Source organism: Anser brachyrhynchus (assembly GCF_964034855.1).
Source record: "Anser brachyrhynchus genome assembly, chromosome: 15".
Classification (NCBI taxonomy): domain Eukaryota; kingdom Metazoa; phylum Chordata; class Aves; order Anseriformes; family Anatidae; genus Anser; species Anser brachyrhynchus.
In genome coordinates this window covers 9,057,566-9,071,794 of record NC_137733.1, presented here as the reverse complement: position 1 = coordinate 9,071,794, position 14,229 = coordinate 9,057,566, and the positions used below count along the sequence as shown (strand labels likewise).

The following is a 14,229-nucleotide window of genomic DNA, read 5'->3' as shown; positions in this document are numbered from 1 at the left end:
GGCAGCACCAACTGCATGCTTTCGGGCAGAGGGGGCGGTTGGACCGCATGATGCAGCACGAAGTCGGTGGAGCCGCACTTCTCTGCGGGCAGCAGAGCTGGTGAGGGGCCAGCAGATGAACACCCGTGTCCTGTACCCCTGCCCGGCTCTGCTGCAGGCAATGTCACGTTCCCTGCAGTGCTCCTGGAAGGAGCCTGGAGCTAAAGGGTCAGGCGTGCGGCACTAGGGGAGATGAAGATACCCAATCCCCCACTCCCCATGCAATCTCAGTCTTGCTAAGTATTCTACTTTCTATGAAAATCAATATTTCCTGAGCTGGAGAATAGGAGTGAGGTGCTTTTCTGGAATCACACCTTTTTCCTGCACATTTTCAGTGGGCGGTTCTGTAAACAATCTCACTGTTACGCTAATGCAGACCAAAGTCTGAAGAGCTGATGTCAAGAGCTTCTCACCAAGTGGACTTTTCCTGGTATTGGTGTTCTGGGGAGCTATGGAAACATGCCCTCTGCAGGGCTCTGTCCGGGAGGATAAGCTTTCGTTGCACAAGACGCGGCGTTTTCCCACCCGTGTTCCCAGGCAGCAGGTACGTGCTCTGTGCGGGGCGCAGCCTGCTAGTGCGCTCTGATCTGCTGCTTTGCTGCCTTCTGTCCTGGAGGGAACTGCGCTTCTGGAGAGCTAGGGTTATACAAAAATAATGCGCTTTAGGTGTCTGCAGTCAGGAAGACGTGATAGACCATGCTGTGATTATTACTAAGGCATCGGCTTGGAAGCTGGAGTACTTTTTGCTCCAGACAAAAATATTCAGCCAGAGGATTTCCTGTGGCTGCAGTGATGGATGCTGCAGGGGGAAAAATACCCTTCCAGCTCCTTCTCCGGTTACTTTGAAGAGGAGGCTAGAGAAAGAAACCTGAAAATGCTCCTAGAAAAGAGGTTTGAAGGACAGCTATTCTTTAATAGAAAAGTGGAGCGTAAATCATAGTAGGAGGACAACCTGCCTCCGTCATTCCCCACCGTATCCTCTTCCAGCAGAAGGGCTGTTGCAGTCAGCTGTCTCCGCAGCATGTTCAGTGGAACTGTTTTCTGTGTAAAGTAAAAATGGGATGCCCGTTATGTGGAGACATTCTGGCAGACAGGACATCAGGAAATGCATATGATGCTCTTGTAATGATGTTTGCTAGTGGCTGCAGCTTTTGTCAAATGAGCACAGAAATCCATCAGTGGTAATATTCCACAAAAGCTCAAATACGGCCAAATGGCTAGGCAGTGGAATGCATGGGCTGAATTGGCTTTCGCTTTGAGCTGAGCACTCAATTTATCTGCTTTGGCAGAAGACGATGAATTTCTGATACTCCTTATCTTTTTATGATAGCTTTTCCTAGGTCATCCTTACTTCGCTTTTATGAGCCTAGGATCACTGCGAGAAACTGTTTGCTTCAAATGGCCCCTGTTGTTCTTTGGGGCTGCTTTGGGCTCTGGCTTTGTGCGAGCGCTGCTGTGCCCGTTCCCATCCCCTTTGCATCCCCAGCACCTTGTTTTGTTCTCGTTAGGCAAGATGTGCCTGATACGCTCTGCAGTCTGGATGAGTCCTTCTCGTGTCTACTATTGCCATGTGTCTAATGGCAGACAAGCAGTATGCAGCTTGTTATCTCAACAGAGAGCCAGAGCCTTGCTGTGGTCAGTGGAGCCACAATAATTGATATTAGCTGAGTCTGGAGCATCGTTACAAGTTTTTGGCTTGCTTAATGCGCTTCCCTAAAACCAAGCTGCTGCATCTGCTGGGGGTCAGCATGTTTTGGGGGGTGGGGTGGGGTGGGGTGGGGGTGGTTGAAGCAGTTGGATCAGCATGAGGTGCTTCTGGTCAGTTTGTAACTCTGGCCTCACTTCTTTAACTGCCACTGTACCCTGGCACCAACTCTGTTGGCCTTGTAGGGGACGAACAGAATGAAATTGTGATACTGGACTGCTCAGAGATCGGAAGTAGGAGCTGTGCTCGTGCCCTGAAGGTCTCTCCAGCTACCATCCTTTTGCCAAGGCAACCCTTGGTGGTCCCCTAAAAGAGTACGTTTCTGCCTTTCAACTGCAGACACGTTTAGCATGATCTTTATATGGCATCTCTCTCTTATGGAGTTATTATTATTATTATTATTATGGAATACTGAAGTTCTCTTGCATAGATTTGTTATCTGACTGCTCTAATTGGTCTGATTTACGATCTGGTTATTTTACTCTACTACTAGATCCCAAATTAATTAACACTGCAGCAGTGCTGGCCAATTAGCAATATTCCTTTGGCTCATCCCACACAGAAGTGTATCATTAACCTCAGCCATGGATTTCTTTTTTTTTGTTGTGACATCATTCGCTTGTCCTTCCCTCTCGGTGACTCAGTGCTGCTCCTTGACGGCCAAAGAGCCACCTCAGCTGCCTCGCTTGCTGCATGCTCTCCTCGTGGATTCCTGTGTGCTCTGTTTTGCTCGTTGGCTGGGCAGTGCGGTGTGCTGTTGCATCTTCCCTGAGCCTTCTGCCTTTGCTACTTGTATGCAAGGCAGTGCTCGGGGTGTCACTGCGGGAGCCGTTTGATTTATTTGCATGTGAGAGAGATGCATCTCATTGAGTTCTCCTGCTTTGGCAATAACTAGGTATCAATATATCAATTGTCAGGTCAAGCCTTCCAAATAACATCTGGCTGAGCTGCTGCTTTTTTTTTTTTTTTTTTTTACTTGTTAATAAAGCAATTCTTCCTCATACCATCCTGCAAAGTGCTATTACTCAGAGGTTGTGGTTTTTTTGTGTTATGGCTCTGAGTCTCATTTTGAAACAAACCTCTAAGCCCCAGTTGTGATGGGATTGTCTGTCAGAGGCAGTGTTTATCAAACACTGCCTCGCTCCTCTGCCAAGCGTTCACCTACGCGGTGCATTATGGCTTTGTGCTGCGTTACAGTGCTGCCATCTCAGACGCTTCGAGAGCCGCATGGCTGCGCGTTCATCACCTGAGGCAGCTACAAGTCACGTGCTGGACGCTAGATACCACCTGAAGATTTTGCAGAATGTATCTTTTTAGATGGTTTTGAAATTTTTGCCTGTTAGGTTACTTGAAGTGAACGAGCAGAAGATTTAGTGGAATTTCACCATCCTGTTTCTCGTTTGTAATTGTATTGGGGTCTCACAGGTCCCCTACTCTTGACCAGTCCTGGAAGCATGAAATAATTTGTGTGGTTACACTGACGTCGTACAGCAGGCAGCGTTACCCACCCTCCTGCCTGCTTCTGGTCGTAGCAGGTGAAGTCCTCAGCTCGGAGGTCGACGCCACGTAGGTGCCGTTGGTCTCGGTGTGCAGGTACTGTAATGCCGGTGTCCTGCTCATGTGGCGTCTCCTTTAGGGATGCCACTGAGAAGCAGCACCTAGGAATATAACGCTCATTTACAGCACTGCAAAACTGCAGCTAAGCTCCATGATAAACACTTCAGCTCTCAGGGTAGAGGTCAAAAAGGAGGCTTTTCAAAGCTAGCTATTCAACACCAATTAAAGTCATTAGCTAAAACTCACTAATTCTAGCTCCCTGTTCTTATTTAAAGTGCAGACATAGATGATACAGGCATGACAAATTACAGGAATGGAAACAACCTGAAGGGCGTGTAAAGCAAAAGAAGAGTTGAATTTTGTTGGTTTTCTGTAGGGTGCAAGTGTGACTTAGCTAGGCACTGTGACGGGACAGGAAATGTTCAAACTTTGAATTGGGATCACAGCTTTCAGTTTCAGTGTATTTCTCTGAGAGATTATCTGTTTTTCCAAGTGAAACTGGAGGTACCCCTCTACTCACCTCTACCAGCACATGAGACATGAGATCAAAGACTTCTCAGATTAATTCTTGCCTGGATCAAGTCCCTTGCCATAGAGAACAGGAGCCAAATGAAGTGCGTAGCGATTTCTCTTTTGTTGGTGTAGTCTTGGCTGCTCCTCCTGGAGTAGCTGAGAGCTTTAAGCAGCACTTTTCCCTGTCGTGTGATCAGACATGCATGTGAAGGGCTGGGAAACGTCCTTCAGACGTGGCTGGTTAGGTGTTTCTATCACTTGGCCGCCATCCTGCAGCCCTTCCCAAAACTTCCAGCCAAGTCCCGCCTACGGATCTGGGATGGGCTGGAGAGCTATAGATTGCAACGTTGCCAATGTTTTAGAGTTCACCACATGTCAGATAAGAGTCAAAAGGAAAGCATTAAAATTCCCCAAAATACATGTGACCTTGTCATCACATTGTCATCTTTTTGACCTTCATTTCACCAGTGTCTCTTATGTTTCAAGTCACAGCCAAATTTTGAAGCCTCAGAATTTCCAAAGGACAGATTTTGCTCTTTCTCATCAGTTCTCTGCCTTGCACCGGAGACTTCCCCAGCACAAGGACATGATGGCTTGTGGTGGCATCCTGGGGAGAGAGGTCTGAACCTCTGTGAGTGGCTGTCAACAGGATTTGCTGAACACGGTCGTGTAATCCCATGTTCTTCAACTGGATGTTCAGTAAGGCAAAAATGAAGCAGTAGCCTCCCTGGAGGAGCGGTGGGTGTGATCAAACATTTTTACCACGGTACAACAGCTGATGAGATGCCAGGAGCATTGTTCCTTATCACTGTCAGCATCCAGTAAGAAAGATGGGCTTCAGACACTGAGAATAAAAAGCTGCAAACCAAAACCGCGGCACTTTTTCTTTGCTGAAAGAAGTGGGAGGTCTTGCAGTGCTGGGCAGACAAGCATGGTCCTCTCAGTGATGCTGCAGCTGCTTGTATGAGTAACGGTTACAGGGGACGGGGCAGAGCTCAGCGTTTTGGTCATGGTGCTAATCAGATTTGCCCTATCAGATCTCCCCGGTAGCTGGGATCTCCAGACCTCCTTTGCCCCAGCTTCCTTTGCCTGAGTATTTTGTAAACCTCAGAATAACATTTCCCCATGACTATCAAACCAATAAAGAGGTCAGCCTTCCCGCAGACTGGAAGATATTAACGGGAGTAGAAGCAATTTAAAGCTGTTTGAAGCCTAGATCCTGGTCGTTCCTTCTAAGCCTTCCATTTAGGATTATTTGAATTGATGTATGCTTCTTTCTGAGAAGTTTCTTGCTACAGGCACTGTATTGACGTTGCCAGTGTCTGCAGCTTCTGCAACAAAGCAGGCACGTTAAGCAAAGGCTTTGACAGGAAGAAGTCTCAGCCTGTTCACAAGCCAGGCAGGGTCAGGAGCCGAAGCCAGATCTCATGAGTATGTTAACATTTCTTTTAATCACAAACCTTCTTTTCTTTCAGTGACTCAGTAATACAGCCAAAATCACCACTTTCACTGAAGTTTAACCAGTTCTTTTTATCAAGACTGGAACTGCATGTAGGGTTGTCATTCCAGAATGTACTGATGAGCTAGAAGAAGCCTGAAGGGAAAACAGATGTAAGCAAGTAATTCTTGATGTTAGAGATTCCAGCTTCATGTGTGTGAAGAAAGTATCTCTTAGTTTTTGTTTTCCTGTAAGGGGACACACGTGTGGGTATATATAATAAGTGGAGAGAAGGACATCAATGAGCCTTTAAACAACAAAGCAAAACAGATGCCCCACAGGATGCAGTGTAGGTGGTAGCCTGTAAGCAGTTTGTGACAGTTGTCTCTCAAAGTATTTCCCAGACTAGGATGGCAGATAATTTGGAAACAAATTATTTAATGGGAAGAAATAAAGGATATGACATCCAAAAGTGAAATTAATTCTGTAGAGTTTTAACTGGAATGGAGGAAATTCTTGGGAATGTTTCGAGGTCAGTACAAGTCAAGCTAGATTTTGATTTAGCAATACCAAAATCTCAACATGCTCTCTTGCCAATTAGTTAATTGCAACTATCCAATACTATTGCTGTGGGAAGGTGGATGTGCATTGCCCTCCTCTGTGAGGGCTCCAGTTGTGAGCCTCTTGGAGCAGCGATTACAGCTGCCCCGGGAACTGAAGGGATCATGACACTCACTGGTATGCCCTTGAATTGTACCATTGTTGGGCCTTATGATGAGAAGCACGACAAAACCTCTGTTTAACTAGAATTAGTTTCTTTACACGACATGGATAGTGAGTATCTGTAAGAAGGCTTAGTCAGAAACTATTTTTGTTTAAATCACTTTTCACTTCCTGCATTATTCAAGACTTTGGGCCTTTCGCAAAGCCCCTCCAGCATCCCCTGCCGCAAACAAAGGCCCATCTGTGACCTGGTCACTGTGTACAGCGAGAGACTTTTGTCCTTCCCAAGTTACAGATGAAACTGAAAAATCAAAATAAAAAATTTCTCCTCTTGCTAAGGAATCCTGAGGTTGGAGAGAGTGTGGATTTGCTTGGAGTTTTACTGCTGTGTTAGGAGGACACAAATATTTGTATGAATCTTGAAGGCTCATATTTTAGACAAAGCTGAATTCAACTTTATACCAAATTTACATCTGGCAAATGCAATCTGAAATTAGATTTTTTTTCTCCTTTTTTTTTTTCTTCAGGAAGAAGTTGCCTGCAAAGAAATATCATGCTTTTCCCACTAAAATTGCTCATCTTGGGGTCCTTTGTTAATCTTAGAAGATTTTCGACACGTCTTTAAAGCTACATAAGCTCTTCGGCTTGGCTGTGTTAGAGGGTCAGCATGTTGTTCCTAGCAGGCATGGGTCTCCATATGTTGCTATAGAAGAATGTACCAGGTTGTTTTCTGATGGAATCAAAGCAAGCAGGAATTTCTCAGAGGTGCTCTGGGGGAAGGGAGACCCTATGTGGTGCAGGACAATGGCACCAGAGCTAGTTGCCAGACCTAATATGCTTGTCATCGTGTCCTTAGGACAGAAAGCCTTGGGTAATCATGTTGGATAGGCAGGTAGCATAAAGATATTGGGTTTATTCAATATTAACGATGGGGTTTATTTAATTGCGGTACTGATGTAGAGGTCACCCAAAACATGCACAGTGCCAGTGAAGCTATGTGGGGGAAGTGAAAAGGATCACAGGCAGCAGCAGATTGAAGCAGGGAAGTGTTGCACGCTCGTGAATGCTGTGAGAGCCTTTCTGAACACCACTGTTTTCTGACAAAGCATGTTCTCACACTGTCCTTTGATGACCAGAATTGCTTTGCTCAGTGCTTAACCCTGACCATCTGTGATCTGAAACCCTGTGGGGTGAAGAGGATCGGAAACATCACTATAAAAGCCAATGTTAAAAGACATGCTTTTAAAAAGTACACAAAAAGTAGCAGGAAATCTTGAATCATTTCCTACCAAAGGAAAAGTGGTGGACTGAACCCTCTTGACTTCACCATGAGTCACCGTGTCCCAGCCACACGCTGGTTAGGAGAAGGGGAGGACCGACCCCAGAGCCATGGCTTTGAGTTCAAGATGATCAACAGGCGAGTTCAACCATTTCGTGAAAGTCTTCTGGAGATGACTCACAGCTCTGCCTTAATGCTGCAGCCTGTGAGCTAAAGCATGCGATTTGGAGAGTGCAAGTGGAGGTATCTGGCACAGACCCATCAGGCTTTTACTGCAGGTGGAAACTCTCAGCACCTTGTTGAGTAATGCAGTCTGTAAGCATGATGAGCCATTTCCCATTATTTTGAAGTAAAGAGTAAGGAAAAGAAAGTGATTTTTAGAATGAAAATTAGTTTATTTTGGCTTTTATAATTTCAGATTGTAATAGTTTTTCATTTTTTTCCCACAGGACCTGTTAGTCCTCCATCAGAATGTGAATGCATGGAGTTCCTAGAAACACGACCGAGGTGCGCCTCTGGGCCAGCTCTGCAGGACATCTGTGATGAGTAAGTGCAGAGCGGCGATCGCTGGGGCATGTGCCTTAGGTGGGGGGCTGAATGGTTGCTGATTGCAAAGGGAGGCTGGTTATTAGAAGAGACTTTGTGAGCTGAGGGCTGGGAGGAGGCTCCTCCTGCAGCCAAGAGGTGTCATAAATACTGAGGTTGCTCTGAGCTGCCGCTGAGTCCCCTTACGCTATTGGGAATGGTAGCACAATGTATAGCGTGGGGGCATTGTCAGGTGGAAAATGAAATAAAAGATTTTTCGAATATGTTGGGCCCTGAGTAAATGTTGAACAAGTGTATGGTGCCATGAAGGAAAAGTTAATAGTCTGAATGGAGGAACAGAGTTGCCAAAAGCTCTGCTAAGTCTTGAAGGCAGCTGGAAAAGGATTGAACAGTATTTCTCTCTGCATTTGTATGTGCAGAGCACCTCTGGAAAGCCAGACAGCCAGAGGTGCTGTTTCTCAGGGTGATAGCCTTGATGCACTTCACATACTTACTTGGTGGTGGTTGGGGAACATGGAGGATGGTCTGGGTCGGTGTATTGAAGATGTCTCAGTACTGCTCTGCTAACGTGGCGTACTTCAGAGAGGCAGACTTTAACTGAAGGATCTGGAAGACATTTGGGGCTGCTGCAGAACTGGTGAGTGACAGGTTGAAGGGTCCAGCTGGAAGCTTTGGCAGAGCTCGCAGAGTATGTGATAAAACAGATTAGGACTGGCAAGGAACAAAACACCCTGAGATTATCTGTTGGAAGATCTCAAATTAACCTGTGACCGTTGGATTCACATGGAGCACAAGCTGCCCGTTCAATGTCTCCGGATGGGTAGGTGACCTGGCATGCTGGTGGTGCAGGTGTGAGAGCAGCTCTGGGGTCCCACGGAGAGGGGCTGATGCCCAGGGTCCTGCAGTGCTCAGAGTCAGAGCCCTGCAGAAACCGCTGCCTCTTTGGGCACCAGTGTGATATGTGGGGGTGATGGCAGCCTGAGTTGCACAGGATTATCCTTCAGATGAATATTATATTATTGTTGCAGCAGAAGATGAATGAACTAACAACCTGAAAGCAAACAGAACATTTACTGATTTTAAATTGAAAATTGATGCATCATCTCATGTATTATCACTCTTAGCCCTGAAAGGGAAGTCAAACAGGGTGGAAGCTGAACACTCTTGGCTTTTTGGTGGTCAGCTAAAGGAATGAGTTAGGGGTAAATAAATGGAAAAGATTTTGCTGTGATAACAGCTGGGGAAAGTACTCGTTATTGTGTTAAGCATATTCAAGTCTTTGGTGTTTTTAAATTCGGGAGTCGGTTCACTGAAAGGTCAGGGACTGAATCAATGAGGAGGAGTTTTGAGGATGTCTCCGGGCAATGAGAACCTCTGCACAGAGTACGCCTAGAGCTGAGAATGCCCTCCTGCCCAAAACCATGTTTCGAGAACATTTCACTTCCGCTAAGGCAGGAATTGAAAGATGAGCAGGATTTCTATTCTTGGTGTCAGATGCTGGTGTTCACTTTGTTTTTTCCTGGTTATAGCAGGGGTAAAAAATGAAATATATAGGTAGTGCTGAAAGAGAGAAACTAAAAGTGAAAAATACCCACTGCTGCTGGGAAATCTGAACTGCCGGTTTGAGGGGAAGCAAAGCAGCAAAGGCTGCTGTGGGCAAGGTTGGTGGTCTCCCTCGCCCTGTGTTCAGCACTGTTCTATCTGCAGCAAAGCACCAGGATCGCTGTGGGAATCTCCTTTTCACAGAGATGACAGCTTGAGAGCTTCCCCGTGGTTCTCTGGGGCGTATGCTTCACAAGCTGTGGTGTGTAAGAGGTTTGCAGGGAGCTTTTAGGGTCAGCAGCATTGTCTGTTCTTGCTGCGTTAGGGCATTAAGAGCTGGGCATGTGGCACAGGAGAAAGTAACGCCCTAGGAAGCGTCCTAACCTCCTGCAGAACGAGCACGGTGTGCAGGGCTGTTTGTTAGAGGAATGAACTGTAGCTTGTACCTGGCTGCCCTCTCAAATCTCGCCGAGTGGTGTGTGCAAGCATCCATCCAGCAGCGCGTTTTAAAGTGGTTGAAAATAAACATGGCAATATATAATGCAGACCAGAGCAGACTGAGGCAGTGAACTCTGGAGGAGTGAACAGTCAGCTCCAGAAAATAAGGATGCTGCAGCACATGATGTTCTCTGGTCCTTTTTTTTTTTCTTTCAGTAATGATGGCAAAGGTTCAGTTATTTATATCCTTGCTAGTGTGTACTGTGAGGTAACCTGAGATATTGCCCACTCTTACTAAGATATCTACAATCTCAGCAAAATATTCTACTCTTTCTATCTTTGAAAGAAGCAAGGAGAGAATGAGCTTGAGCATGCAAATGGGAATCTACGTTAGTGGTGTGGATTAGCCAGCTTGCTGTGGATGAGAGCTACTTGTTGCCGTTCACCAAAATACACGGCACTGTGTCACACTGATGGTTGGAGTGCTCAGGCAGGGTGTCAGAGCGAGGATTGCGTTTTTTTTTTCTTTTTTTTAAATTATTGCTTGTTTGTTTGCTTGTTTGTTTTAGCACAGCTCAATGGGAAATAATGTTTGGTCCCGGAAACAGGTTTGCAGGAACTCCTAGGAGGCATCGTGAATGCTCAGGCATTCAGGTACACACCACAGAGAATAAATGGGGAATTGATACATGTGAATAGACCATGGGTCTGAATAATCATTCTCCCAAGGTCTCCAGGGAATGCCGCTAGTCTGAACACTGTAGGAGGAGAGCTAGGATTTATTTGGTGAAGATTCACTTACCATAAATAAATAAAAATAAATAAGTAGGCTAAATGAGTAATGAATAGTTCAGCTAGCTCTAATGCTAAATAAACAGACTGAATTGTAATGAATATATCAGAACCCATTTGAACTGAAGCTAGAAATCCAAGGAGAAATAACTGGCACTTAAATTAACGCTCAATATAAAATATAAATATATGATATAAAATATAGATCTTTTTTTTCCTCCTGAGATTTTAAAGATTCATCTGCTGTGTTTGGAAGGCTTGAGCTCTATATGCTGCTCGGTGCTGTACAGTGACATAGATCACAGAAGAGTTGTAAAATTCCTTGATGTATGCTTTTGGACAGTAACTATATTTGTAGTGGCTCTCATGGAGGGTGGTATTTATACTGGGAGGAGAGTGCTTTAAATTCATGCAGCTATCTCCATATAAAGCATTTTTATAGGATTTTCCACACTATGGGGGGTTGCACGACTTTAATTATGCAACTCAAGCTGAATTGGTAAAACTTCTATGTGAAGATAAGCCCTTTAGCAAGGCAGACTCCTGCGCTTGAACTTAAAAGAAAATCATTTTCTTCTTGTGAGTTCCCCCGAGAACAGCAGGAAAAATCAATAGCTACTCCGGCACGCAGGAGGGGCTGCTCTTTGCAGGCAGCCCAGGGGCATTGCGGTGCACGTGCTGCCTTGTGCTCCGATCCCGGTGTAGCTGAGGTCACCCACCCCCGGGTGGCACGAGGCCGTCTGGGGGCCACCAAGCGCTAATCAGACACTTGTGGCCACTTGAGTCCACTTAGCAAATTCAGTAGGGCTGCAAACAGCGGTGGGAGTCAAAGACTGAAGAGCAGCTCGAGTGAAACTGGCTGATCAAGGCAAAGAAAAATCAGCGTGCAAATGGAGCTGCTGAAAAGGGGCAAGATTATTTTCTTCGGAGAAACCATGTCTGCCCTTTTAGGGAGGACAAAACACCTGGGGAGTGGGATAGGACCAGCTTTGGGCCTTCATGGGATCAGTCTTGTTTGATGGGCTGGAGACATCCCCTTCCAGGCACGGCTGGGAGCTGGCAGGCGGTGCTGCTGCTTTGCTCACTTGGGCTTTGTAGAGCAACAGATGCTGAGGTCCACTATGGGGTTAGAAGCATTTTGGAGACCAAGTGGCAGCTAGGAATTGATACCAATATCCCAGCGGTGGGCAGGGCTGTATCAGTGGGCAGGTTGAAAATTACATGTCTCTAAGGAGATGGGACGGCGGCATGGTGGCACTGATAGGGAAAGGAGCCAGAGGAGTTAAAATTCACTGGTTCACCTGATTTAAAAAAAAAAAAAAAAAAAAGGAAGGAAAAAAAAGGAGAAATGCTTTCCCTTCAGGTTGTCTCCATCACTAAGTTCTGCAAAGCAGCTTTTAAGGCAGAACACATCTGTATTCTGACTGCACTACACAACACACGGAATATAAGAACTTAGAAGAAACTAATAAGGTATGTAGTCCCCCAATGTGAGCTGAAATGAAAAAATGAGAGCTTTTTGCTTTATTATAATAGCGTGGAGCAGAGTGAAATAATGGCTCTGCATATGAAATAGTTAGAGGGATAATCAACCCAAACCTCCTATGATCCTACAATAGAGGCACCAACACTGGAGGCAGGCAGTGGAGTTAATAAATTAAGGTGCAACTAAAATAGATTCATGGTCATTTAACAACGTGTCAGGGCTCCTAGAAAAATGAGTATAATGTATTTAAGTCTAATGTAAAAATAACTTTAAACAGAAAAGAATGAAGGAAGGAGAAAATGGGAAAAGATTTATTGCAGCAAACAGCTGAGGTCAATTTGCTTTCACAGCAGATGAGAAGAAAACAGCGCACGTGTGCCAGGAGCTGGCTGTAGCACTTCCTCCTTCCTTCTGTAGGAAGCAAAATAGGTTGAGAAAGTATCTGAATGCTCTTCTGGTGAGTTGTTCAAGTGCCTAGGAAAGGCCAAGTGTGATGTCTCATCTTGAATTTTCCTGGAGCAGTCATTTTCCACAGAAGTCAATAGCCTCGTTTCATGAGAACCAACCTCTGATCACCAGCTCAGGGACTTGGCTGCCCAGCAAATATTCACATGGGGTTTTTGTTTTATTTGGGAGGGAGGGTTGGTAGAATTAACTTGAGCCATTGATATTTTATTTCCTGTTCCCCCTGCATTGTTGTCAGCTTGGGAGACATCGCTGTCTGCTGGGTTTCCTATCTAAGGCTGGCAGTCATCAATCCAGCTTGGGCAGAGTAGATGCAGCCAGCGATTCCCTGGCCCCTGGGAATCCATCTCTGTCTGCAGCCTTTGGCTACGTAGTTTAAGAAAAATCTATGCAGTTACTTAAGTATATAGTTCCTTTTAAGCTCTGCCCTACAGAGAAGCAGGGGGGATTCAGAGGTATCTATGCAGGTGCTCAGGTTGGTTTTAAGTCAGCCAAGGAAACGGCTGGCTGGGTGCTGGGAATGCTTTGGTGGGTGTTTGCAGGCAGAACATAAAGACCAGTTTTGCTGAACAGGCAGTTGAGGACTAACCCCTCTCAGATGGACACAGTCCAAGCACAAAGCTTTGCATTGCAGGGCTTTGTTGTAGGACACTGAGTTGCTCCTGCAGTGCTGAAGCTGCATCCCTGCCAGTGCCTCTCCCCGGCCATCACACCCCCGGGCAGCCCCCAGCTGCCATCAGGCAGCGCTGGCAGGGGTGTAATCATTGCACCTCACCCCAGGCCTTTAGGAATTAAATATTCGTTGGTTTTGCACAGTGGACTCCAAAGGACTTTGAAACGTGAACTAGAAGAGGGTGTGGTGTTTGCAGGCAGGACCCTTGCTATTGCAATTCCCTTCCTCCGTTTCCCCTCGATGCTCCATGCGGGGCTGCATTGGCTCTGCTGGCTTTTCTGGTGAGAAATGCAGGGAGTAATTCTATTTCTTACAGCAATGTTACTTCCTCTGCTCCTGTGAAAGCATGTGTGTGCCCAAACAGGCTCTCTAAGGACTGCATTTTAAAAGAGATCTAAGTGTATGCTTAAAAACCTTTCCTTTCTTCCTGGGATTAAAACAGAGACATTAACTCCAATGTTTAATGGCTTTACTGCGATGGTGCTTGCATCCCTCCCATGCTCATTTTTTGTGACTCGTTTAGCACTTACTGTCAGTGCTGTTCCCTGAAACAGCATGCTCTAAGTGAGCGGGCTCCTGGATGACATGGATGATTTATAAATACTTTATACAGTCAGAACATATTTATGCTGGGCAGCCGTTTATTTGGCTATTTCCAGAGACTGTCTGAGACACTAACAGTTACATTATAGAGACAAATGGAACTGAGTTTCTGCTCAAAAAAGGCTGCTTTTGGCCATTACCCTAACAAACCTACTATTGCCAGATAAAAAATAGATAGGAAGCTTAAGCTTAAAAGATACTTTGGAAAAATAAAAACTCTGAGCTTGCCCCCTTTGAAGTTGATATAAAACTCCACTGATGTCAACACTGCAGGTGTGAGGCTTGAGAGAATTATAAAGCGTAAGAAATATTTATGGTCTGTGCTTTATGAATCAAGTGTTTGATTTAAAGGTTGCACATCTTTCAGCCGGAGATTTTTAAAGTAAATCTCTTATTGGAGGCAGTAAGCTATCCTAGGCTATTAAGTCTT

General features: G+C 45.5%; 1 protein-coding gene across 19 annotated transcripts in view; it reads left to right on the top strand.

Moving 5' to 3' along the window:
• Window positions 1–14,229, top strand: part of LOC308178546 (uncharacterized protein) — a 169,912-nt gene that overhangs the window by 92,028 nt on the left and 63,655 nt on the right. For 15 of the 19 annotated variants that reach the window (XR_013939809.1, XR_013939810.1, XR_013939811.1 and 12 more), the window contains one exon: window positions 7,704–7,800. Coding sequence is in view for 12 of the 19 variants with exons in the window: in XM_080557390.1 (XP_080413516.1) it covers window positions 7,704–7,800 (97 nt within the window). In the remaining 7 variants the exon portion in view is untranslated. Of the gene's footprint in view, window positions 1–5,289; window positions 5,426–6,502; window positions 7,393–7,434; window positions 7,570–7,703; window positions 7,801–14,229 lie in introns of those variants that run through there. The other 4 variants (XR_013939813.1, XR_013939812.1, XR_013939814.1 and 1 more) reach the window with 4 other exon arrangements.